Here is a 26,539-nt window from a genome sequence, read left to right as displayed (position 1 = left end):
TTGATGATATTGTATTAAACAACAAGTTATTTAACACAAGATCGATAACTTTGATCTATATTATGATTCGTAAGAGATCAATCAGCTGATACAGCCTTACAAACTACGATACAGACCGATAACTAACTTATATTATGGCTCATAAAAGAACAATCAGCTGATGCAGCTTTATAAGCACAATATAAGTCGTGACGGTACTCACAAGCAAGCTGGAGGTCGATCAGTCGATGTAGCCCTGTTTGCTGAAGAACTCGCCGAGATCTACAGTACTCTTACTCCTAATGCGATGGCGAAAGCTAGAAAGATTGTATTGATTGAGTGTTCGTTTTTTTTACAATAACCAGTGTCTAATATTTATACCCGAAACCTAAATATGAATCATTCTCAAATATGACTCATTACAATTTTTGGAATAAAAGAAAACTCTCTAACTTAATAATAATTTGGACCCTAATTTTCCTTATTTGTAGAGTCTGACACGTCTTCCTGGTGCCATTCAAGCATAGCTCATTGACGTCATTTGCTGACGTCATCTATAAAATAGACGATTTTGACATTGCTTCTAAATCAGTTGATACCGATTCACATCTAATCGATTCCTTGATAACATAATCCAGAAAGCTTCGAGTTCCCGCGTTCTCCTCCCAAAATTTGGTGTAAACAGTTAGGAAAGGTCCCGCACCAAAAAAGGAAAAAAAATAGTTATGCAACAGTTTGTAATAATCTGAAATAATCGCATGATAAACCTCTCACTCGTACCCGATCTTTGAGTTTGAGAAACCTCATTATTAGAAACTAGTATTCTGCCTGTTCCAAAATTTAAGGCATTCTAGCTTTTGCACTTTTACTTTATATGTAGACAGTATATATCTAGATACATATCAAAAGACAGAACTGCTTATAATTTAGAACGGTATAGTATTAAAGAAAGGCAAAATTAGAGGTCCACATAATCATCAGCATTTATTTTGCTCACTTAGCATAATCATCAGTTTACCTAGGATTTTTCCCCCCAATGAGCTTCTGGAGAGGAAGCCGATGGTTTTTTTTTCCAATGAGCTTTTGGAGAGGGAGCCGATGGCTACCTCTAAACATGGCAAAGATATGTCAGTATTGCGCGGCATGACACAGAAGATTATGTCGATTACTAATGCGAATCAGCTTGAAACGCAAATATCATTGCAACTCATCACCATGTAATGTTCGCATCAAAACTTTGTTCAGTCTGCGGAAAACTAACAAAATGTTTAGTCCTGTTATTCACAAGTAGCAACATATTTCCCACAAAGGGCACGAGATAAAAGGGCACACAGCATCAATTGTCATGTATGATCGTAATATTGGTCGACATTTGTTGATCATTGCTCCCTCAAGATAGCTAGTGAAAGACTAAGAAATCTATTCCACTTGCATCTGTGCTCCACGTTTCTTTGTTTGCAAAAGCAACTAGATCAACTAGATCGGACAGGAGCGCAAAAATGGAGAGCTAGGTCTCAACAATCTTCCATTGCAGTACTGCTCAAGATGATGTTCCCTCGCCAGGCTCTCGAATTTGGATGGAAGTTCTCGACAGGCTTGCTTCAAGTTCATTCAATTCATCAATGTCTAAGTCATCGTCAACATCGATATCTTCATCGTCAGGCTCCTCAACCTCCTTGCCATTAGATGTTGATGAACTTGGACCTGCATCCTGAATTTTATTGCTCTGTAACATGGGAGGAAAAATACATGTTAGAATAGATATTTTTTAAAATTAATTGCAAATCATCCAGCATATAGATATATCAGACTATCAGAATATCCATCAAATTACATGTTAAAGCAAGCACTGAATTGGGTGATTCGACAGGTACACACATCTCTGGACTATGGTGGGCGCTAAGGCCCTGCGTTAGAGCAAGCAGGGTAGGTAGGCAGCTGTAAATATTTGTTTAATGGGTGCATTCATACAAAAAAAAAACTAACCAGTCGTGGAATCAGGCTGTAGTCAGGTTTTTTTTTCTATCAATGAAACGACGCGCATCTCTTCTGCGTGTTCGAGAAAAAAAAAATCTATAAATAAACTAAGATAAAAGTGACATGAGATGCACAATTTTTTAGTGTGTTGTTACTTATTTAATAGTTAAACCAGGCCTGTGTATTTCTTTTCTGCGTTGAGGATAAGAGATATAGCTAGTGAAAATCATCACAGCATCAAGGCATCAATTTGATTCCTAAATGCTCCCAAAGATTACCTAACTAGTTTATAAATGATAATATAAAAATAATAAATGGCCATGTCGATTCGCTTGTTGGCCCCTAAAAACAGTTCAGAAACCAAATCTCCTGAGTCCACCAAGTTCCCGAGTCGATTGGGTTGACAAACAGGAATGACGAACGTGATACGCTACTTGATAAAGGTTTTGACAAGGCTGGGACGAGATTGTTCCTGTGTTCCCAGAACAGGAACGATGTGCCCAGGACGAGGAACATGGCATCACACCATGTTCTTGGTGACACTAATCTAGACACTACTTAAAAGAGTTACCAACATAGAGCCATTATATAATGTTCTGATCTTCTCAGAAAAAGAAACCTCTAAGAGAAGGCCAAGCCAATAACCCCTTAAATCTAGATCTGATCTGTCAACATCCACTTATGTTTTGGACAAGTTGAAGGCCAGGACTTCTCATGGATGTAGGGTGGATATGGTAAACCATATATCGGCACAAATTTCAGGGCCAAGCTCATACATGGACCAAATTTGGTGCGTTTCTCGAGCCTACCCATTCTTGTGTTCCTTCATAGAGATACAGGACATGTTCATGATATATCGAGTGGGGATTGACATGACATGTGCCACTTTGCTTCCATTTGTATGAACGGGTACAGTTGTGTGTGCGCGCGCATGCCCTCTTATATGTATGTGTTTTTTGTGGGCATGGGCTGGGGCCAGGGGCCAGGGGCCTAGGTCGTATTCACACTCTCAAATCACTTACCTTACTAACCTATTATTTCTTTGACCACGCCTACTTGAAAGAGAACAAATATCAACCAAGGAAGGTACATTTACCGATTCTTCAGTGGCCTCAGGCTCTTCCTCTCTCTCATATACTTCATATGCTTCAGCATCATCAACGAACACACTTGCATCAGCCATGAACAACTCACGACCACTGGAAACGACAACAGGTATAACCATAGTGAGTACATCAAGTAGGGCAGAAAAAGGTTAGCTAAAAGAAAATAAGATTACCTCATGCGATCATTCTTAGCCCTCTCTGCTTTCAAGGCAGCCTGACCAGCTTCTCTTTCTTCTGCCTTCTTCCTCTTCCATTCCATGAATAATTCCGTCGTCATAGGGGTTGTAGTCTTTGTTTTTTTACGCTGTGAGATCAACACAAGACAAGATACAAGAACAGTGTCAAAAGAATCCAATTACACAAAGTTTCCAGTTGGTCAAGGGTGTGGATGTATGCTCAGACCACCCAAAGTTCAAGTCCTCGTCAAGGCGAATTTGGGTGCCTATTGCCTTCTTAATAAAATGACACCTAGTTCCTTTTAGGTTGGTCTAGTTTTTTTAGGGTAAACAAGCTTCACTATGCCAGAGAAAAATGATGCCTGTTACACTTCATTTACCTGATCTTCAATCTCATCTTCAATAGCTATCTTCTCACTCTCTTCCTCTAGTAAGGCCTTCATTTGTGATTTCAGTACGTATCCGGGCGGAAGGGCATGCCTGTAATGGCACTCTTTGCCACCATTTGGGCAAACCCAGAACCATCCATACTGTTTCTTCTCCACAGCGTCAAGAAAGTATTTGCATACCTACACAGAAGAAGAAAATTACCCAAAATGCTTTCATATTTAACAAAAGTTTGCAGACTGGATACAAAAGGTTAGGCTTAAAACTCCATTAGTGTAAATAAATTCATATTACCAACTAAAATGTTCAAAGAAACAGTTGTAAGGACTTAAAAAGATACTACCTCAGTTCTAAATTAGGTGTCTACTTTTTGGCTGGCTGTTTAGATTTAGAAGGCACACAAAATTAACGAAGTATCAGTTTACCAGCATACCCCTCATAACTATTTGCATGCACATTCCATTCAATCTTTTTGCCAGCTTCCAAAGTGTTTTACTTGGCGATATTCCTGTGCACAGGCAGGTAGACATGCAACTGTATGTCGCTGCCTATGTTACTGTGTGCAAGGAATGATGTATCAAAGTAAAAGCTACCAGCATGCGTACTTAAGACTAAAGAGTAATTTTGTCACTTTGGGCACCTCCTTGGCATCTGAGTCAGAATAAACGATTATGAAAGCTGCAGGGTCATGATAGAAAATGGAACGCTAGTTCAGATGCCAATACATCAGAATATGATAGCATGGTAAATCTATATAAAATTTGCATTCAGGAAATATATTCAGTGCCAGTGCATTGGCATTCAGTTAGTATATCACAGGCTTGAAGTTTTTCTACGAACATCAGTATAGCTCATGTGTTCAGTTCCTTAATTTTGATTTGAACTCCAGAATGTTTCGACAGTTATAGACAAGATGGCCAGCACAATTCTAACTAGTTTGAAAACTTGATAAATGCAGATATATATTAACATAACATGCAAAGTGACATAGAAGATGACACGGTATGTGACAGGCAAGGATTAGATATTGACTGCAAAATAGGCTCAGCGTAGTGCATACAATATCGGTAGGTTTGTTTTGCTGATACTCCGTCTTTTTAGATTCAACAACCTTCTCGAGAGTTTCCTGATCCCAGTCCTCCATGGTTTCTGGCCATATAACAAATAACATGTGAATTTAAACAAACCAATTCTAAGAACTTGAGCAGAAGGTGGTATCCGATCATGTTTATATATTACCTGCATCACGCTTGTCTGTGTAGATATCAATCTTTTCACCCTTCCTCTGGACATTCAGGTCATGAGAGAATTTGCACTTAAAACCCTTCTGGCATTGGCCAGCCTTAAAGAACTCACACACTATTGACTTGGGATCAACACCTGCATAACATAATCTGAGGCATCAGCATCTATTAGACTGTAAACAGGGATAGCAGCCATAATACCTTAAATTCCCATGTTGCACTCATCCTAATAACTTGCCATATCTATGTGCACCCTACAGGGCGTGAAAGAGCTCAAAAGTGTTCAAATTTCACAATGTACAACTTACACTAAATAAATTAACCAAACATTGACAATCGATGACAGTAATATTATGCACACCACTTTGTAAAATGACATTGGATGGAACTGTATAGCACTCTTCCATCCACACATATAAACCGAAATGAACTATACAGCACATATCAACAATATGACAATTCAAGACTGCTAAACTGCTAAGCTCAAGGAGATGAAGCCGTACCAACAGGGACCTTGGGTTGGCTGACGGCAACCTTGAACAGATCATTAAGCTCCTTCTCGCGCGCCTTCTCCTCCTCCTTCTTCTTCTGCTCACCCACGTCCGCATCCACATCCAAGAAAAAGAGAAACGTTAGAAGAGCGAGGCAATCCGAGAGAGAAGCGAAGGAAGCTGCCGGGAGGGCTTTCGATCTGAGCGTTCTCCGGTACCTTGGCGGCGGTCTGGGACGGGTCAGGCTTGGGCTGGACGGCCTGGTGCAGGGACTGGACGTACTTCTGGACGTTCTTGCTCTTGTTCTTGTTCTTGAGCCCGAAGGTCTTGTCCTCCACGACCTTCTGCTTCTTGGCCAGCTCCGCCTTCGACGGCGCCGCTTTCTTCGGCGGCATCCTGCCCCTCTAGTCCGATTCCCGCCCTCGAGAACGTTGGTCCGGGTTCGGAACTGGGCGGCGGGAGGATGAGGAAGCGGCGTCCAGGTAGGAGGGTTTCGTGGGTTTGGGTCTGGCTCCTGCCTGAGCTGAGGGAGGGGAAGACGGAGGCGGAGGCGAGGAGGAAAGTTCTAGAGATGGTGGTGGTCTGTGGTCTCGTGGCGATTTGGGGAACCGGGATTGGATGGTGGTTTGTGGATCCTGGGCTGCAACTGGGGCACTGGGCCTTTGGTCTTTCGGCCTTGCTAGCATGGTAGAGGTCAGAACGATGAGTTTTGGTTTTTATAAATTCACTCCTACTATTTAAAAAAACGCCACCGTATTTGCTTTAATAATTTTTGAATGCGTACCGATTTGATTCCATCATATGGATGATCGACTGAAATCGCTGGTCACCAAAGTGTTGGAGGCCTCATTTGAGATTACACAACTTCTCGCATTTGAATTTTTTAAATCTTTTCGGTTAATATGTTCCGAGTAATAATATGATATACATGAAATTTTTAGTTATCGTGCTTCATAAAATCTTATCGAGTTTTTTGTCTGGATATGTATCCACCCATTTCATATGTGTTCAAATGGATTAAGTGTAAACATGACGGACAGAAGGGCACTTTTTTAAAAAAAATGGCGGGAGCACTGCCATCTATAAGGAGAGTCTTACAAAGATGGAAGAGCACTTTTTAGTATCCACACTACATGTGACTATATGAGTCAAGTCATATGTGTTATCTTTAATAAAAAAAAAGTGTTGTCTATAAAGACATCACTACAAAAGTAACATCACTGTAAGCTTATGGCTTATGACATCTCTGTAAATGCTCCCCTTGCTAGTTGCTATATTAGCCAAAGAAGCCTCTCGGTGTTTCGTAAACAGGACTAGTAAATTTATATGATTTCCGCGCTGCTTCAGGAAGACAATAGTAGCATCCAAAAGACATGAGGATTTATACTGGTTCCAGCCGGAGCCCTACGTCTAGTCTCAGAGGTGATTGAGTGCATGTTCCTCGCTTGAATGCTCTGAAATTCTTACAATGGGGGATGCAAGAATGGTGGAAGAGGTAGGAGAACCTAAGCTAGATGATGGGCTGCCCGAAGGGAAGCTTCAGGAGCCCTTCTACGATGGAGAATGAGTGAATAAGTAGGGGACTCAAAATGTTGTCGAAGGGATGCCCTGGCCGCCCTTATATAGAGTTCGGGGCCAGGGCGCATATAGCGGAGATGGTTCTACTGACCGAAGGGTCGTGAGCCTAAGGGAGGCCCTAGCTAACTTGGCTTGTAAGCTACGCCATCTTGTGGAGCATGTCTACGCATGGCTGTCGTTATAGTCTTGTGGCCATGTTGTGGCAGGATGTGGCATGGTGCTTACTATGCCGGTCATGGCGGCACTGTAGGCACGGTGGTGGTTCGCCAGTCGTCCTGTGCGACGTGGTCTCTGCCATGGTCCTTGTCGTCGTCTCCAGGTTTCTCAGAGCGCGGTACAAGAGTTGGTAGCCGCCCTTAGGTCGTCGATGTCATCGTTGAGGAGCTGAGGGACACGATCCTAATCGTTGGAGTCATGGCTCTCGTCAGCCGGGTGGCCTTTAAGTCAAGGCCCTCATCGTGGATCCCATCCTATAGCGGGTGAGATCGTACATTCATCTTGTTGGGCCGTATCTGGGCGGTGGTTATCGTGCCTATCGTCACCGCCCTAAGGCGAGTTGTCTTATCTAAGGCTGGACGAAAAACTCAAAGCTCGTTAGCTCGCTCGGCTCATAGCTAGCTCGACTCGTCTCGGCTCCCGAGCCAAGCCAAGATTTTAGCTTGTTAGCTATAACGAGCCAACTCGCGAGCCGCTCGCGAGCTAAATGAGCCAAGCTTCCAGGAAAAAAAGTATCAAAACTTATATTAGTTTTTATATTACTTCATGTCTTGCACTTTACAATTGACTGGTAACTGGTCTAGACCCTATAAATTAACTGGTAACTAGTCTAGATGCATTTCTTTTATATTATTATTATTCTCAAACTTTAGATAAATACAAATATTATATTTTGTGTATTTTTTATACTTGACTCGCGAGCTTAATGAGCTAGCTCGAGCTTTTAACGAGCCGAGCTAGCTTTCTGGGTCGTTAGGATAACGAGCCGAGCCGAGCTAGCTTGTTATCTTAACGAGCCAGAACGAGCCGAGCCAGCTCGTTATCTAGCCTTAGTCTTATCCGATCTTTGTGGCGTAGGGCTGGTGACTACTGTCCCCTTAGTCCTTACAGGGTCAGTGAGGCGTGCCTGCCCTTGCCAGAGTAGGTGTACTTTGCGAGGCTCGACCTCTCCCCGTCTCCTTCAGGGGTCATGATGGGGGCGAGGTTGCGTGCTTTTCGAACGTCGTGTGGCTAAGGTAGGAGGAAAAGGTCATGACTGGCCCCGGCCCTAGCGTCCGGTCTGGTTTGCTCGGCTTGGCTGGGCCTCGGTCGTTCGAACATTCACCAGCTAGCATATTATGGGCCACGTGACCTACTAAATCGGTGCCCTGAGACCCCCTGGGGTTATAACCCCAACAATAGCCCCCGAGCATTTTGGCGATCGCGAAGTGATCGTGAAAGCGCTAAAAGGCATGCGCATTGAGTGTGCGTCCATAGTTGTGGCGTGTGCGAGCTTCGTTGCTCGACCCTTCACGGGTTGGTGCTTTTAATGTGGTAGGTGGCCGCTGCATTCCATCTTGTCAGGGTGCCCTGGTGATGTGGTATGTGATTGTTAAGCCTTGCCGTGTCAGTGTGATGTGTATCAAGTTTCATGACCAGGCGGGACCGAGTAGTCACGTCGACGTTGTACTTGTCTTGCCTTTATGAGAGTCTTGATTTTGCCTGTTCTTACATGGGCATCCGACATTGGTTGTGGCTTCCCATGCTTCGCCACGTGGGTTGGGAGTTTTAGGCCATCCGGTCTGTTCTTCGGCCTATAAATGGAGACCTTCCTATTGTTTGAAGCCATCACGAGTTGTTCACAAATCGTTCCCATCCTTCCTGCTGAGAGAGCGAAGAGATAGGAGAGAAGAGTTTGAGGAGAGCCACGTGGCTCCCTTCATATGTCCGTCCGAGGGTCATCCGTGGTGGCTAGAGCCGGCATCGCCCTTTTAACAACTGGTGCTAGAAGGGAACTTGCAGGCAGAGGGGCGAGAGGTGGCAAAGATGTTAGTTCCTTGTGAAATTATTAGGGATCTAACATCTTCTCCTCTTGTCGTCCCCCTCCATTGTCGTGAGCCTTTGTTGGCTTATCGGGGCTGGCCTTGGGTCATGGACTCGGGGCATCAGGAAGGACTAGGTCGTGCTTCGTCCTCTGGCCTGGTTTGGCCAAAAGGGGACCTTTCCTGCAATTTCTCGAGGAGTTGTTCCTCTGACTTCTTTTCTACGCGGTCATGAGGTTTTCTATGACTGTGTGTTGGCTTGTAGGTCTTAGACCTTAAATTTTCTTCCACATGACTGAGCCGTGATCATGCTTTGGGCTTTTCACATTGTCATGTTACCACGGCCATCTACCTCATCGATCTCTCCTGGAGAGGTCGGGGACCTCTAACGGTTTGTGAGTTTCTAAAGCTGGCCTTGGGTCTTGGACCTGGGACACAGGGAAGAGCCTAGTCGTGACCTTGGTTTCTTTTGGGGTCATGGGGACCTGACTTTGTTTTTCCCTGATGCCCTTGTCGACCTCAAGAGGTCATGTTGCCTTGTTATAGGTAGGTTTGATTTCGCCCCATGTGAAGAGAGGCATGTCCACCGTAACCACGCGGGCGGAGCGGTGCACCTCGTCGGGGTCAATGGGTAATTTGAGTGGGACCCAATATCCTCCCCAATCAACATGAAGTTTGGCTATGCCTCATGCTAGACATCCTGTAAATCATTGGCCGTTAATCCCATCGTTCTCCAACCACCTCTGCAGCGACCAGAGGGCAAGATGCCTCCCCTCTAGAGGGGGTCAACCCGGGAGACTTCAAAGCGAATGACTCGAACATAGAGAGAGATGGTTGTGTGGCTCTGTACCACCGATTAGAGCCACAAGGGCCCATCTTTTCCCTGCCCCTATCCCTTTTGTGGCCTCAAGCCCTTCTAAGAATCGGGCTGATAGATAGTTTCCTAAGCACGACGTGGGGTCGTGGATTTGGAGGGTCATTCAGCGCGTGGCCTGGGGGGGGGCTATTGACCTCCCCTAGCCACATCGTGTCCTGACAGTGCCCTCTCGTGAATAGTTGTGCGCCGTAAAATGCGGGCGCGTGCATCAAAAGATAATAATGAAGGTGAAAGGTTCGAGGCTTACTCGAGATATGTTACCACAATGGCATCCGTCGCTCGGTCTTTCACCTGGTCGCCTCCCCTATGCTATGAGAAAAGTAGTTAGTAAATGCCAGAGGAAACACATGCATTCAGCATAGCTCTTGAGACCATCGATGGGTCTTGTGTCACCTAGGGGACTGGACCATCATGTCGCTCGCCTCTTGATTGCAAGTGCGTCTTGAAGTTTGCGCCCGTCTTGAACCCCAACCACCATTTTCTCTACCTTCGTCTTCATGTCGTCTATTTAAGCCGGGGGAGAGGAGGGTAGCGAGTCTCACCCCCACTTCTTCCCCAACTTCTGAGTTTTTTCCCCGCCATCTAGTTTGAAAGAGAGAATGGCTGTCTTCTTCGAGTACCATGGTTTGCGGTCCGTCCTGATAGCTTTGCCTTCGCCGAGAGGGATCTTTGGAGATCAGGCTCCATTGCACCCTACTGGTGTTCATCCTCTATCGATGTTAGAGGGAGTTCTGAGAAGATGGGGAGGAACGGTACCATGGGAGGCTCCAGCCATTGGGCTCCCCCATGGTTGGCGGGCACGTGGCTCCTCGCTCTAGGTCTAGGAGCACTCGAGCATCGACTCGGTGCATGCTCACTGGCTCGTTGCTAGGTGTTCCTCCCCTGCTCTATTGGAAGTGGTGTCGGGGTGGTTCTTGGCGGGGCTTCTCTTCCTCAAATGTTAGAGGAAGCTCCACGAGGTGGTTGTCCCAAAGGCTTCTTTCGATAGCCCTCTCCTGCCTACGATGCAGCTCTGAAGGCTAGAGACACCTTGTACTAGTCTCTCTGCTTTATGAGATGTCCATCATGAGAGGTTGGGGATACGACGATTATTGTAACCTCAGGTCCATCTAGTCATGTAACATTTTAGACTAGATGTTTTTATTCGTGGCTTTAGAAGACGATGATCCTAATGTTTAGGGTAGTATTGTAATCGACAAACGCGTTAGTCCTTGAGGCTCTATTGCACATGTTGCTTTTTTTATTTCTCATTTGACATCGCTAGTGCCAATTGTTTGAACGATTTGTCTCAGTGGTTCTCGACATGAAGGGTTTTGCCCGAGCCATTCAGTCTCTTTGTTTTTAATTCCCACGGATCACTCTGCCTAGCTGGGATCGTCATTGAGCTATTGTTGGGCCATAGTGGTTCGTGTTTGTGCACGGCGTATGCCGCCACAATCAAGGAAGGCGGTGCATCAACTGAGCTTCCTTCCGAAAGAGCAGCCGCCACGGGACCTAGATGGGGAGGCTTTGCTTCTTAGAGCCTCAGGAGGTTCCCGATGGTTTCATTCGATAGGGTGATGCACCTACCATGGTCGTTTGGGCGAGCGCAAATGCTCCACAGGTGAGTCACATCTACTGACTCGGGCCTCATCGAGCTTGCCGTGCGGGATTTGTTCTTGCCGAGGTCATTCGCTCGGTCTTCTTTTCTTAAATGTGCGGGGTCGGCCATGAGCGACTATGTGCTTCTGGCTTGGGGCAGGTCAACTTACTCGAGCGTCACGCGCGCTGAGGGTTGCTCGGTTGTTGCGGTGCTTGCTGCTCCCACATGTGATGTTGTTCGCGTGTGATCCCACCTTGTCGCATTGCCGCCTGTATTCCTCTTGTTCAGGTTAGAATGTGCTCCTTCTCCATTACCCTTGCGAGCGCGGGTGCATGTTCTAGCATGGGGGCTAGCCCATAGAGATGAATGTTATGCAGCCTGATGTTGAGGTTGAGGCATAGGGGTCAGATCGCCAATCCAGTTTGATGCAAGGGAAAAAAAAGCGAGCAGAGGGTGTAGGCTTCGATTTTCTCCCATTCCACCCGCTCGGGTAGAGTGGCGCTTTGCTTCCTTTTGCTCTCCATCTACGTGAGTGCCCAACTTTGCCCTGGAGCTAGTTCGGGAGGCTTGGTCTGAGAGGCGTCTTGGTGCAATAAGGAGTTTGGGAAATAGGTAATTGTTCTGTCCTACCATGGGTACATGTGGAGAAGCTTGAAGCAGGTCTCTTGTTCGACAACGGATGGTGCTTGGGATCTTTGCACCTAAAGTGCGATTGGCGTATTCACTTGTCATTACGTTGTTCTTTTACTTACTTTTTGTTTGAATTGGAATGTGCTTGATCCCCCTAGGTCTATGCCTGTGAATGCGTATCTTAACTTGAGGGCTGGCCTACGGGGCTAAAATGTGCATGATTTGTTGGAGCGATAGGACGGTGGAGGATGATCACAGATCCAGCACGATGAGAGAAGAAAGCGAGAGAATGACATGAGCCCTCTTCCTTTCGCTCTCTTGGTCCTAAGCGAACGGGTTTCCTATTTCCTCTTTGGCTCGTGCATGGGTGCCTTGCCTTGCCTAAGAGTTGGTCCATTGGGTCAGCTGGGGTGACCCAAGCGGGAGGTCAGGACACGGGTTATCAGTTCATCATGACATGGTGACAAGCAGTGCTATGTCATGGGACATGTATATGTGCCCTCACGTGCGTCCTCCATGAGTGACTTGTGTTTGGCTGCTAGCGCGAGCCAGAGCGGGTCGAGGATCTAAGCGGCTCCTGGACGGGGTGCTCAAGTGCAATGTTCTGTGGTTTGCTCCACGAGTTGGTCATGGTTTTCTAAAGCAAGGGGAGAACCTACATGTGTATGTGGATGTGTGTGGGTAGAGCGGCTAGAGTCAGAGACAATGTTACCGACCGATGTACCAAGAGTTGTTATGGGTTTGGTTGTCGTTGTTTGGGGTGCAACGAGCCCTCGGGTGCTAGCTTGCGATGTGGTCATCGTAGCCCCTAGGTCGTGAGTTGATGGGGATGCCCCATCACTGCTTGGAACAGTCGTATCTGGCATGGACCGGCTTCTCAGGCTGCCTTGGGCCGGTCCCCGCCGACTTGATGTCCCCAAAAGGCTCACGAGCCCCCGGAGATGACTTCTTCGCACCTGGCTTGCTGTAGTCTATGGCCGAGAGTGCTCATATGTTCCAGAGCTCGAGTCCTCTCGGTGCGATGACATCGTTACCACCACGTCTCTGCCTCTAGGTGTGGTTTCCACTTTCGATGGGGAACTGTCATGACCTGTTGCTGTGGGAGCTGGCTTTGAGCGCATCATGGTTTGATCTGCTTGTTTGTGGCGCGTGATGTGCTCGAGGGCCCACTTCCTTGAGTGCACATGCATCCGAGCAATGGCTGACAGTTTGCGAAAACATGTCGTGCGACTTGCTCATTATGCAGGATCAGATCTAGGCTTCGGGGTTGGCCTTGTGTGGCATGGCGCTATAGATGTCCATGCAGCCCGAGGCCTAGTGGCCCCGCATGAAGCCCACAAATTTGGCATGGCCCAAGCATGACCTGGCCCGGTGGTGTGCGGGCCTAGGCTAGCCCGGACCTATAAAGCAGGTCATGCCTAGCCCAATACTCAAGCCCGCAGGCTGGCACGGCACAACCCCATTTTAAGGGGTTAGCCCAAGTGACAAAGCAGCCTAGTGCTGCCGCATAGTGGACAGCGACGAAGGCGCGAAGTGGCCCAACCCACCCCGTGTCTGTCACCCCCACGAGGCATGTATAAAAGCGACACCCACTAGTGTGGGCGTCCCTCCTCAACCTTAACCCTAAATCATTTCCTCCCTCCTGGCCCCCCCACCACCTTGCTGCTCTCACGCTCGCGCCTCACGATCTCACCTAGCTCTCCCTCCTCAACCCTAACCCTAAATCATTTCCTCCCAGTTGGCCGTCACCCCCATCGAGCACCGCCTCACCGTTCTTGCCTCTTATGGTCTCGTCTAGCTCTCACCTTGACCGCTCGATGGTCTACACCTCGCCATCTCATCTGTAGTCTGCTAGCGTCCGACCTCGCCGACACTGACTTCGCCTATCGCCGACGACCTCCCCTGATCCCCTCCCTCTCTGCCTCTCCCTTCTCCATCTCCCTATCTCCCCTCTAGATCTCGTTGATTATGTGAGTTCATTGTCCCCATCTGTCCCTCTACCGCTCGTCATCCTTGCTAACCGGTGTGTCATCTTCTTTAGGTGGTCGTCGTCTTTTTCATCACAGGGCTTTGATTGCGTAGGTAAAACCCTAACCCTAACCCTAACCCTAACCCTAACCCCCCTCTTCTATCTTCTTCCATTGATGTATTTTGATGTGATCTTTTCATCCTCCTTCATCTCTTTACGTAGGTCGATAGCCGATGCGTCATCCTTTAGATGTGGCATAGAGCGACCAAGGCAAGCCCGCGCACCGTTGAGCAATGGTGCTAGAGAGCCATCCGCCATGGCAGCTTCTGATGATGATATCGTCTGGCTGCTCACTAGCAACAACAACTTGATCATGGTAGGCCTGGCCCCTGAGCACGACGACGACACCGGAGAGGACATTACTGCATTGTTTGGTATCGATGTTGGTAGCATCTCTGCTGCTCTGACTTTGATCGATCTGGACGACGACGGTGGTGAAGGGGCGACGATGACTAGGAACCCGCTAGGCCCCAACTCCAATAGCTCTGCTCCATCTGTTGCTGGTAACTCTAATGTTGGTAAGCATAAATCACCTGTGTGGGCTAATTTTGATGAGATATATGAGACTATGAATGGTAGGAAGATTTGCACTAAAGCTACCTATAAAATATGGAAGCAAACCTTATCTACTAGATCTAATGCCGGCATTGGCCACTTGAAGAGGCACCAGAAATCTTGTAGGTAGAAAACTAATCAACGTGCTAGGGTTCAGTCTAGGCTTGCTTACAATCATGATGGTTCTATGCATAACTGGAACTATAAACCTGATGTTGCTAGATCTGAGTTGTGTCGCTTGATTGCTAGGCTATGCTTCTTCTAATGCTAAGGTTATAGAAACTTTGACACCTATGTTTGTTGGTTATTTGGGTCCTAATCCTACACCTAAGCCTGTTGATCCTTCTAAGTGTAAGTATAGTCTTGTGCATCAATGTTGTGCTTGTCATATTATTAATCTAATTGTAAAATCTGGTTTAAAGAGGTTCAAACCTTACACAGAAGATTTTAGAACTGCTATTAACTTCTCAAATTCCTCTAATCAAAGAATTGCTATGTTTAAGAACTACTATATTACTAAGGGTGTTAGACCTAGAAAGTTTGGCTTAGATATGGATGTTAGATGGAATGCTACATATCTTATGCTTAAACACTTGGTTTCATATAAGCATGTTTTTTTTCTGTGTTCATTAATGCCAATTATGGCTTTGAATTGTTGTCTGCAAGGCATTGGTATATAGCTAAAAAGATATTGGAGTTTCTAGAACTATTTTATGACTCCACTGTTATTCTTTCTGGTGTCTACTATCCAATCAGTCCACTTATCCTACACCATCTACTAGAAATTGCTTCTCATTTACTTACAAGTGAAAAAGATTAAAATCTAATTGCTGTTGTATATCCTATGAAGCTTAAATTCCTTAAATATTGGCAGCATATACCTCTATTATATCAATTTGCATTCATTCTTGATCCTAGAGCTAAGATGAGAGGTTTATTTAGAGTCCTGGAATTACTTAAAGAGGGCATGGGTTGTGATTATACTTCATATTATGCTGATGTGAAAGTTAAAATTTATAAGTTATTTAACAAATATGAGAGAAAGTTTGGTGCAGCTATGACTCAAAAGGCTGCACAGCCTACAAGCCATATAGGTAAGAAAAAATAAGCATGGGGAAGAATCTTTGTAGGCCTTGGATCTGTTGTTGGTCCCTCCCCTACCTGTGCCCCCACTTTATCTTCATATGCTTCTACTGTTAGTCAGCTCTCAGTTTATGTAGACAGTGACAATATCACTGCATATGAGAATGATTTTGATTTACTTCTCTGGTGGTGTGATTACAAACTAACATATCCAATCCTATCTATAATGGCTAGAGATATTATGTCTATTCATGTTTCTATTGTCTCTTTAGAATCATATTTCAGCTTGACAGGAAGGATAATTGAAGAGCTACGTTGTCGCCTGTTGCCTGAAACTATGGAGATACTGGCCTGCATAAAGGATTGTGAGCTAGGAGAAAAAAGATTGCAGCACGCTGTTGACAACCAAGGGTTGGAAGACTCCTTCAAGAATCTCTATCTTGATGAAGATGCATCTAGGGCTGCTTCTGCTGGCACATATAGGGCTGGCATATCTGCCTCTATTGCTTCTGCTGGTACTTAGGGCGTGTTTGGATGGTGGCTTGAGCCAGGCAACTATGGCTAGGCAGCAATCTAGACCCTAGGCAGATGAAGCGATGAGGAGCTAAGGAGCTAGATTTGCTACCTAGACCAGGCAGCTTTGCCAGGGTCTCAAGGCCTCAAGCAAACAAGCCCATATCTGTATCTATAACTATGATCTGTGAACCTCTAAATAATGTTTAAAGACTTATAAGAGCTGTGCTACACTCTTTTTCCCTTTTTAGAGTTTCTCACAAGGGTGAGTTTTATCTAGAAAGGTTTTTAATGAGATAGCATTGCACACAACTCAGTTATCTTAATTTTGTGTCTCTTTTGGTTCCTTTTTTGTTGGATTTGGTCATTTGAACTTAGATTTTATATTTGTGATTTGAATTGAGACGATGGATGAATGAATCTGTGAAACCATGAATTTTGACAAGTGTTGGTTGAGATGATTTTTGAGGTGTTTTTAGGTTGTCGAGCTGTGGGCTGGCATGGCCCATAGATTTGGCCATGCTTAGCGGGCCTACACAGCATGAATTTCTGGCCATAGTGCCATGCTTAGGCTGAAGGCCAGGCACGAGGCCCATAGGGGCATGGTACGGGAGGCACAACATGTTGTGCTCACCCGAACCCCTACGAGCCATGCATGTCCCGTGCCCGTGTCGTGCTAGATCGGGCTAGCCCAATGGATAACTATGCGTGGTGCCGGCCAGCCTCCCAATCATTTGTGGTGCTACTATGTGGCGGCGGTTGATTCTGTTGCTCGTGCGTGCCCTGGCTCGTTGTGTCTCGCTGACAGCAAAGGCGTGGTCTAGGGCATGGTTTGTCATCGAGTCTAGTTTACCCACGCTGCAAGTCTGGACTAGGCAGTAGCCAATGATGGGCATTGACCCATTGGTTTGAACAATCTCATGATTCCCTAGAAGGATGCAGCCACCGTGGACCATTCCTCGGGCGAGCTCGCCATGAGCCACGGGCCTCAGGTTTCCTGGGTGGAAGTCTTAGGCGTGGCCAATGATGAGAGAGCACGCTAGTCCCCCTACGTAGGTGAACTCTAGGATGAAGCCCCCTGTGGGGAGTTCTAAGAGTATGCTCGCTATGGGTCACGGGACCCAAACCAGGGCAGAGGTCTGGGCCGTAACTGAAGGCGGAAGCGAACGCTGGCCCTCAAAGGTGGTCAACCATGTGGTTCCCCAAAGGGATGTGGTTGGACAAGACCATTCTCCGGGTGAGTTCGTTGCGAGCCGTGGACCTTTGGTTTCCTAGATGAGTGACCTGGCCATGATCAGCGAGGAGTGAGGGTACTGGCCCCTCTAAATAGGTGAACTCTGAGATGCAGCTCCCGAGGGGAGTTCCAAGAGTGTGCCCGCCATGGGCCATGGGATCTAGATTTCTAGGGTAGAGGTCTGAGCTGTGGCTATAGCCTGTAGGCAGACGCGGGCGTTGGCCCTTTGGCACCGATGGGCTCATAGTTTTTGTGGTAGATGTGACCGCCATTGGCCATTCCACAAGCGAGTCCACCGGTGGCGCGAGGAGCCATCGCTTCCTTCGACAATCAAGAGTGCATGACTGTCCCTTACCTGACGCGTCAACTATCAGTGTTTCATAAACCAGACTAGTAAATAAGGATGTCAATGGGGTGGGTTCGGATCTGGTGGAGTGTCTAGGCACCCAAAACCGAAACCTGAACTTAAAACCCGAATCCACCCCAAACACTGTTTCGGGTTTAAATCCATCCCCAAAACCAAAACCCGTGGATCCACGAAACCCGACGGATAATCCAAAACCCAAAAAAAATTACAACAAATCAACAAGAACATCAATACAAAATACGATAAATTAGCAAAACAAATTGCATATAACAAGATGTAACCATGAAAGTACTGGCAGGTAGCAGCTTCAAATGTATAGAATATGTATTTCTACTATAAGGGACCAATCTAAACTATTTTAAGTACACCAAACAATACGTCCCTCGTTGAGGGAGCCAATCATTGTGAACCAATAAAATTGCACCCAAGATTTTAACATCATTAAAATCTAATCTATGGCTCCTAATCCTCCTTCACTGGCTTCAACTCGATTCGATGGTGAACATTATTTGGATCTTCCCACCCTCTAGGCTTCAACGCGCAATCACAACCCCTCCCCAAAATCACGCACGAGCGGGGAAAAATTTTCTGTCAATCATGATCATGCCCACATCTCCCCATCCACCCAAGGCCACAAGCCCGCAACCCCTACCTATTTCCTAGAGAAATTGTGTGGTTCCCGTACCCGGCAGTGCGACACCACAGCCTCCACTGTTTCCCTACCGATCCACCGTAGCTCTCTCCTCTCATCCCCTCTGGCTCCCCATCTGCTGCCCTCCCCAACGCACGCTCTTCGACGAGGACCGACAACCACGTAGTAGTCTGACGCTGCCATTGACCACAACGCAAGATGGGCAACAACGACGCCGCATCGCCCGCATAGGTGGCCGCCGCGCTCGATGCCAAGAAGAAGAGGGTAAGAGGGGTCTGTTCACCATGCAGCAACTCCTAGATCCTAGGTGCCTTCGCCTACCCCGACGACAGCAGCGGCAGCAGCGCCACCACGAGCATGAATAGCACCGCCTTCGCGGTCAGGTTGGACGAGAATAGCAGCACGAGCACCTACTGTAGCCATGCGGACGCGAAGACGTCGCTGGCCATCGTCTTTGGGGTGATCTCTCTGGTGTGATTCTTAGTTTGAATTGGTTTGGTTTGATTGCGTAGCGTGCTGATCTCATTTGAGTTTTTTTGTTCCTTTTAGGGAACCGCTCGGTGGCGAAGCTGAAGCAGAGCAAGAGCAAGACGCCACCGTGGGCAGTTTCTGTCCAAGGGGCTAAGGTGTGATCTCATGCCTAGTCTGTACGATATGACATGTGCTACCGCCATCATGGTCGCCGCTTCTACCGTCGCCGCTACCGAAGTTGAGGAGGAGGCCAAGAAGGAGGAAGAGGAGGAGGAGGACGTCGGCCTCTTCAACCTTAGGGACAGACACTGTCGCTCCCTACCGCAGCGCACACGCTCATAGCGCAGACAGGTCCTAGATGGTTCTTCTCGAGGCCAGCCGCCGCTATGTTGCACTGACTCCACCCATTTCTGCGCAAGTTGTAGTGGTCGAGACCCACGCTAGGCCGGCAGGCGACGCCAAGGTAGCCAAGACATGGGGCGCGCCCCACGCCTCCTTCGCCATTGTTGCTGCTTCGCTCGCCGATTGTGTCGCCGATCCTGTGAGCATCCTTCTCCGTGCCTCCTTGCCTACTGACACTTTATTATCAGATTCGTTGATAATCAAGGCTTGCCTCTAATTTTGCATTATGTGTGCTGCTCTTCTGCGGGTCTTGGTTGTGGCAAGGAAGAATGACTAGTGAGTACCTACAGCTCTTAGAATTCATCCCCTCGCCGCATTGCACTTTCTTTCATCTAATTATATCGTTGCCTCCAACTTTTTTTAGGGAAGAGCACACTTTTTTCAGAGAAGAAATCCTATGCTTAATATAATATCAGCATAGGTGAGAAAATTTGAAATACAAATCACTAATGGATTAATGAGTGAACCTATCGCATATGTCCTTGGATGGTCCTCTTTTCTTAGTCCTAGTCATGTTGCCTGAATTGTGAAGCATAATCCTTTTTTTAAAAGAAGCTTTTTGATAGGTGCTACCTGGAGTTAAATGGTTACGACTTCAGATAATGTATTGTAATCTGATACATCAGCAATTATGTAGGCTATGGCAGACATTGCAAAGGAGGGGCTTAAGGGTTACTGGAAAGGCAACCTTCCACAGGTGCTTGTAGTTCCCTATCATCCATGGTTGATCTTGCAGTCCTGTGCTGATTCCTATCCATCTCCATTAGCTTGTCCAGGTCATTCGCATAATTCCTTATAGTGCGGTGCAACTCTTCTCGTATGAAGTTTATGAGGTCATAGTTACTCACGGTTACACTTAGTCATCAAGTTTTTTACATTCTTTGTGATAGTGAGTTCCTCATTTCTCTCTCATACAAGTCATAATGTTACTGCTTTTAATTCAGAAAATTTTCCACAGAAAGGAAGGACAGCTTTCTCTATTTGGGAGCCTTGCTGCTGGTGCTTGCACGGGCATGACTTCTACATGTGTGATTTATTTTATTTGCTTACTCACTACCAAATGTCCCTGTATTTATGTTTTGTCAGATATGGGAATTTGAATATAGTTGATTTCTTCTTAGTTTTTCATGGTACATAAATTTTATCAAAATCCACATAATACCATCGTTAGCACATTCAGAACTTTCTACTTGTGCCTTGCTTATAGGTAACTTACCACCCACTGGATGTTCTCCGCTTAGGCTAGCAGTTCAATCTGGACACAACACTTTATATCAGGTAACCACTCTTGTAAGTGCAAATTTCTTTTTTTTTTGGAAACTGGCACAGCCTGATAACTTTATAGGTTGCTCTTAACATGCTGAGAGAAGAAGGACTGGCCTCCTTCTATGGAGGCTTGGGTCCATCTCTTATAGTAATTGCACCTTTATGTTGTTGTGAACTTCTGTGTTTTTGACCCGTGAGATTCTGTCTACTGCATATGAATACTATGATACATGAAAGCTCCATATAAATTTAAATATTTACATCACATTTTTTTAGCATTTCATTCTTTTTTGATGTATAAGAATGAAGGAATCTGTCCCAGAGAAGTATAAGAATAGACGAGAAACGTCTCTAGCAACTGCTCTTCTTTCAGCAACATTTACAACTTTGATGTGTTATCCCCTGGACACTGTTAGGAGCCAGATGCAGATGAAAGGCACACCACACAATATAGTTTCTGATGCTATTCCAGGTAGTTATGCTAGCATTGCATGAGCTAATGGCTGAACCCATTTTTAAGTCTGTTTCAATGCTATGCAGGCATTGTGGAGCGTGATGGTCTAGCCGATATTGCCGTAGCGTTAGCACGGGCAACATACCCCATTCTATTTTAAAAATTCCTTATTATTAGTTGATTCCTCTGAACTCTATACCCTAGTCAGCAACTCTCAAATTACTATTTTTAGATTCTTGCAAGTGTTGATAGCATCTCAATGGATAGATGAGTAACATTTAGAGAGGGACATTTTGGTGTTAACAGTGCCCCTACATAACACAATAGTTTTCCTTTCACACAGTTTCTTGATTGACTCTTCTTCTTTGTATTTTACTTTATCTCATCTTTAGGTAGAGCATGATGATTGTACTATAAATTTTTCCAAGAGTCACACTATGATATCCTGAATCTATGCATATTCATGCTACTTCAAGTTTGCAAAAGAACTGGGATTTGTGATGACACATCCCCTATTATATTGTTCTAATTTGTTGTACTCTCGCATGTAGTTAATGTCCTTAATACGCTCTTCACCAGTCTGAATTCTCCTAGCCAAGTTGGTAGGCGAATGACGGTGATCCTTGTGGCCAGTCATGGCAGGGCATTACTTGCTTAGGATCAGGGGTCACTAAAATGTGAGCCTTGTGATACAGTATAGTTGCATGCATCTAATGTAATGCAGAGATCTCTCCTTTGATTCTCTTAGTGGTGATCTACCATAAAGTTTTAAGAAACATCATCGTTTGGTGTTCTGATGTGCATCTCTGAAATATCGTCGTGGCGTTAGCACGGGGCACTATACTAGTAGAATAAATTAGCTAGCCATGTACATAATAAATTAGCAAGCAACAGTCGTAGCTAGCCATGTACAACATCAATTAGCAAGCAGTAGCAGCAGCAATTAGCCAGGGCAAGTAGGCACCTGCTCGCCTCCACGACACCGCCCCCGGCTAGGTGTGCCCTATGCCTACGAGCTGCCTGCGACCCCTACTGCGCATGCTGCACGCACGTGCTGAGTGGGCTGTGCCGGCTGCCAGCTATTGTGGTGCTGCCTTCTAGACAGCGAGCAGCGGCCAAGGCAACCATCAGTGGGTGCCTGGGTGGGGTCAAGCCTCGAGCATAGAGCACTGGGGTGAGCACAAATCTATGGTTCCACACTGAGAGGAAGAGGTCAGGGGCTCCACCGCTCGAGCTCGAGGCGTCCTTACGCCGCCACCGCGCGCCCGACTATGACTACCTGAGCGGCGGTTGGGTCTAGGGTGATTAGGTGAGGGTTCTGAGGGAGAGGATTTTAGGCTTATATGCTAGTGTTGTTGATGGGCTGCTAGTGGACCAAATTATTTCGGGGCTCCAATGGTGATCCGCGGGTAAAACTAAAAACCCACCCCAAACCCGCTAACTTTCGGGCATCCAAAGCCGAAAAACTGCGGGCGAGAACCAGACACCAAAACTGAAACCGCCAGACCCAAAAACCGTGGATATCCGACCCGAACCCGCACCACTGCCATCCTTACTAGTAAACTTATATGATTGCCGTGCTACTCTAGGAAGACGATGGTAGCATCCAAAAGACCTAAGAATTTATATTGTTTTAGGCCTAGGCCCTACGTCCAGACTCAGAGATGATCGAGTGCGTGTTTCTCGCTTGAATGCTCTGAAGTTCTTACAATTGGGGTGCAAGAATGGTGGAAGAGGTAGGAGAACCTAAGCTTGGAGATGGGCTACCCGAAGGGAAGCTTCAAGAGCCCTTCTATGATGGAGAATGAGTGAATGAGTAGGGAACTCAAAATGATGTCGAAGGAGTGCCCTGGCCGCCCTTATATTGAGTTCGGGGCCAGGGCGCATACAGCGGAGGTGGTTCTCCCTACCAAAGGGTCATGAGCCTGAGGGAGGTCCTAGCTAACTTGGCTTGCAAGCTATGCCATCTTGTGGAGCACGTCCGGATGTGGCTGTCGTCATTGTCTTGTGGCCATGTCATAGCAGAATGTGGCGTGGTGCTTACTGTGCCAGCCATGGTGGCACTATAGGCACGGTGGTGGTTCGCCAGCCGTTCTGTGCGATGTGGTCTCCGCCATGGTCCTTGTCGTCGTCTCTTGGTTTTCTAGGGCACGGTACAAGAGTTGGTAGCCGTCCTTAGGTCATCGATCACCTGGTCGTCGTTGAGGAGATGAGGGCCATGATTCCGATCGTTGGGGTTGTGGCTCTTATCGGTCCGGGTGGCCTTTAAGTCAAGGCCCACGTCGTGGATCCCATCCCGTAGCGGGTGAGATCGTACATGCATCTTGTCGGGCTGTATCTGGCTGGTGGTTATCGTGCCTGTCATCACCGCCCTGAGGCGAGTTGTCTTATCTGATCTTTGTGGCGTAGGGCTGGCATTTGACCGGACCGAGGTGACTGATGTCCCCTCGGTCCTTGTCGGGTCAGTGAGGTGTGCCTATCCTTGCTAGTGTAGGTGTACTTGGAGGGGCTCAACCTCTCCCCGTCCCCTACAGGGGTCGTGATGGAGGCGAGGTCGTGCGCTTTTCGAGCGTTGTGCGGCTAAGGTAGGAGGAAGAGGTTGTGACTAACCTCGACCCTAGAGTCCGGCCTGGCTTGCTCGGCTTGGCTGGGCCTTGGTCGTTCGGACCTTCGCCAACTATCGTATTGCGGGCCACGTGGCCGGCTAACTAATTGGTGCCTTGAGACCCCCTGGGGTTATAACCCCGACTAAGCCAGAGACAAGGAAGCAACAAAAAAGTTGTTTTATCAATCCTTAACCATTTTTTATTAAAAAGAGAAAAGAGAAAAATGTCAATAGGAGCTGGAATTAGAAAGAGTTATGCCAAACAAGCTCTTACAAGTGGCTCCGCCTAGGCATGGCTACATTCGTTTATGTTATTAAAAGATGTACCAATTTCATACTTTTATAAATTAAAAAGAAATATTTATAAATTAGAGCGATTTACCTGCTATTTTATAGAAAATACATATATAATGAAAACCACCTTGGAAACACGAACTATTCTTCTCCTTATTTCATAAGCACAACATTAATTCTTTTATTATTTGATACCACGTAGTTCTAATATATAGAGGCTCTGTTCATTTCTCTTATAACTCGTCTTTTCAGCTTGTTTTTTTAGTCGGAACAGTATTTTTCTCTCACAACAAATCAGCCAGAACAATGTTTCGACTTTTTTTCAGCGAAGCGAACGAGACCAAAGATGCATATGGGTGATTTTGATGGCCACTTAACACCTTTAGTGAAGGAAATGAACAGTAATGCCAAATACAGAAAGAAATTTCAACTCGATGATAGATAATGAATTTCGATTTCAGGGATGAAGGAAGACCGATTTTTCACTGTTAAATAGATAATCCTCTCAAAACAAACCTAACAAATCCAGAGCCTTTCTATATATCCACGTGGTAGACCAAGTCCACCATTCCAATCCCTACGCCACCTACCCGCCAGCATCACGACCGTAGCTTCTATCCAGAAGCACGGATCACAAAGCAAGCAGCAGCACCGCCAAACCCTAAACACCAAAGCCCCGCATATAAATTACTTCCCCTCCAATCTTTTCCCCTCTCCTGCTGCCGCCGCCGCCGCCGCCGCTCCTAGCCCGTGTTCCGCTCCTTGCCGCCGCCGCCGCCGCCGCCGCGAAGCGCTCCAGAGAACTTCCGTCAACATGGGGTATTTCACTCTCTTCTGTTGCAGTTTTCCGATCTCTTCTTGTGGCCATCTATTTTCTGGTCTTAGCGATTATGAGTGTGGTTTGGTGGTGACTGCATCAGTGCATCTTGTTGCGTGATGCGCAGTTTTGCTTGCGCTAGTGTGAAGTATCCTACGTGATTTAGTCGGATTTCCTCTCAGTATCCACGTGAAGCTTATTGACGGTCCAGTGCTGATCAGATTCAACGTCAGCGCTAAACATATTCATAAGCGACATTGATCCGTTGCTGCTGCGTAGCTATATCTTTCTTGATCCACTTACTTGGAAGTGTGAAGTTATGCGTGGTAGCATACACCTTCATTCTTTATGTTTCAGAAAGAGTCGCCTCGTTTTTTTTGTCGAACTTTATTTAAGTTTTGCGAAATTCCCGATTTGGAGGCTTGAAGCGACTATTTCGACTTAAAATCTAGAGGCAATTATCTGTTTTTGTTCATGTAATGTCCAACTGTCACTTGGTTCACATTGTATAGCAGATAAATTTCTGAAAGAGATTTCATTGATTATCTAGCTGCTCTTTTCTAACTGTTGTGGTATTGATGCTTTCTGTCTAACACTTTGTTAAAAAAGGCTTTGGGTTCAACGCATTGTCAATTGTAATGTGGTAGTCTATCACATTTTGATGGACTGCCACATTAAAATGTTCCAACATGATCTGCTTTTTTTCTGGCTTCGGTAAACATTTTAAGTTGTCTGATACAGGAAGACACGTGGTATGGGAGCTGGGCGCAAGCTCAAGACCCACCGCAGGAACCAGCGGTGGGCTGACAAGGCATACAAGAAGAGCCATTTGGGCAATGAGTGGAAGAAACCCTTTGCGGGGTCATCCCATGCCAAGGGCATTGTTCTGGAGAAGATGTAAGCAGATGCTACAACTGTACTTTTTTACTTGAACACTTTGCTTTTAACTCAACTGAGAAAATAAACGTTGATCATATTGCAGTGGTATCGAGGCCAAGCAGCCAAATTCTGCTATCCGTAAGTGTGCTCGTGTTCAGCTTGTGAAGAATGGCAAGAAGATTGCTGCCTTCGTGCCAAATGATGGTTGCTTGAACTACATCGAGGAAAATGTATAATACTCTTTATCCCAACCTCTTACGATTCTTGTCTTGCAGCCTATGGTGCAGCCCAGACCTAACTTGTCTCATCTCTGTCCAGGATGAGGTGTTGATTGCTGGATTTGGTCGTAAGGGTCACGCTGTGGGAGATATTCCTGGTGTCCGGTTCAAGGTCGTCAAGGTCTCGGGTGTGTCTCTCCTTGCCCTTTTCAAGGAGAAGAAAGAGAAGCCAAGGTCTTAGATTGCTCTTGCACTCAAAATCAGCAAGCATGTAGTCGAATATGGAAGGCGTTGGATGTTTAAGAAGAATGGTTGCTTGCTATGTTTACAGTGCACTCTTGCAATTGTTAACCTAAGATTTTGTTCGTGAAAACGATTTCTTTTCAGACTCTGCTTCTGTTGAGTACTATCACGAGTTCTGTTCGCCTAGTTTGAGATGCTATAATGCTGGTACTGGTAGCTTGCCTTTTCTGATAACATAGCACTTGTGATTGGTTCGTTTTAGAGTCCAAGTTCCTTAGCAATTTCTCCTGTTCGTAGCATTGCTTATCTTGACAGAGCTTATAGGGAGGCTTATTTCACATTGTTGGTACCAGTACAGATTATTGTGCTATACAACCAATTGTTACGTTTCATGCCTACGATCATGTAAATC

The 26,539-nt window shown here is 46.2% G+C and overlaps 3 protein-coding genes across 3 annotated transcripts; 2 read left to right on the top strand and 1 right to left on the bottom strand.

Moving 5' to 3' along the window:
- Positions 1-1,144: 1,144 nt before the first annotated feature.
- LOC136453504 (zinc finger CCCH domain-containing protein 11) lies at positions 1,145-5,937 on the bottom strand. Its single transcript, XM_066454068.1, has 8 exons — positions 5,579-5,937; positions 5,373-5,457; positions 4,865-5,005; positions 4,686-4,774; positions 3,619-3,807; positions 3,236-3,366; positions 3,053-3,155; positions 1,145-1,705 (listed from the first exon to the last, which is right to left on the bottom strand). Exons 1-8 carry the CDS (start codon positions 5,753-5,755, stop codon positions 1,520-1,522), a joined length of 1,101 nt encoding a protein of 366 aa, XP_066310165.1. The 5' UTR covers positions 5,756-5,937; the 3' UTR covers positions 1,145-1,519.
- Positions 5,938-19,153: 13,216 nt separating this feature from the next.
- Positions 19,154-21,112, top strand: LOC136455310 (thylakoid ADP,ATP carrier protein, chloroplastic-like). Its single transcript, XM_066455394.1, has 8 exons — positions 19,154-19,259; positions 19,375-19,490; positions 19,989-20,048; positions 20,119-20,184; positions 20,296-20,377; positions 20,559-20,629; positions 20,697-20,765; positions 20,927-21,112. Exons 1-8 carry the CDS (start codon positions 19,154-19,156, stop codon positions 21,110-21,112), a joined length of 756 nt encoding a protein of 251 aa, XP_066311491.1.
- Positions 21,113-24,636: 3,524 nt separating this feature from the next.
- LOC136453503 (small ribosomal subunit protein uS12) lies at positions 24,637-26,307 on the top strand. Its single transcript, XM_066454067.1, has 4 exons — positions 24,637-24,789; positions 25,529-25,684; positions 25,770-25,896; positions 25,985-26,307. Exons 1-4 carry the CDS (start codon positions 24,785-24,787, stop codon positions 26,123-26,125), a joined length of 429 nt encoding a protein of 142 aa, XP_066310164.1. The 5' UTR covers positions 24,637-24,784; the 3' UTR covers positions 26,126-26,307.
- Positions 26,308-26,539: the final 232 nt, after the last annotated feature.

Source organism: Miscanthus floridulus, chromosome 5, assembly GCF_019320115.1.
Source record: "Miscanthus floridulus cultivar M001 chromosome 5, ASM1932011v1, whole genome shotgun sequence".
Taxonomy (NCBI): Eukaryota; Viridiplantae; Streptophyta; class Magnoliopsida; order Poales; family Poaceae; genus Miscanthus; species Miscanthus floridulus.
Note: the sequence above shows the minus strand (reverse complement) of the source record. Positions and strands in the feature narration are given on the sequence as shown.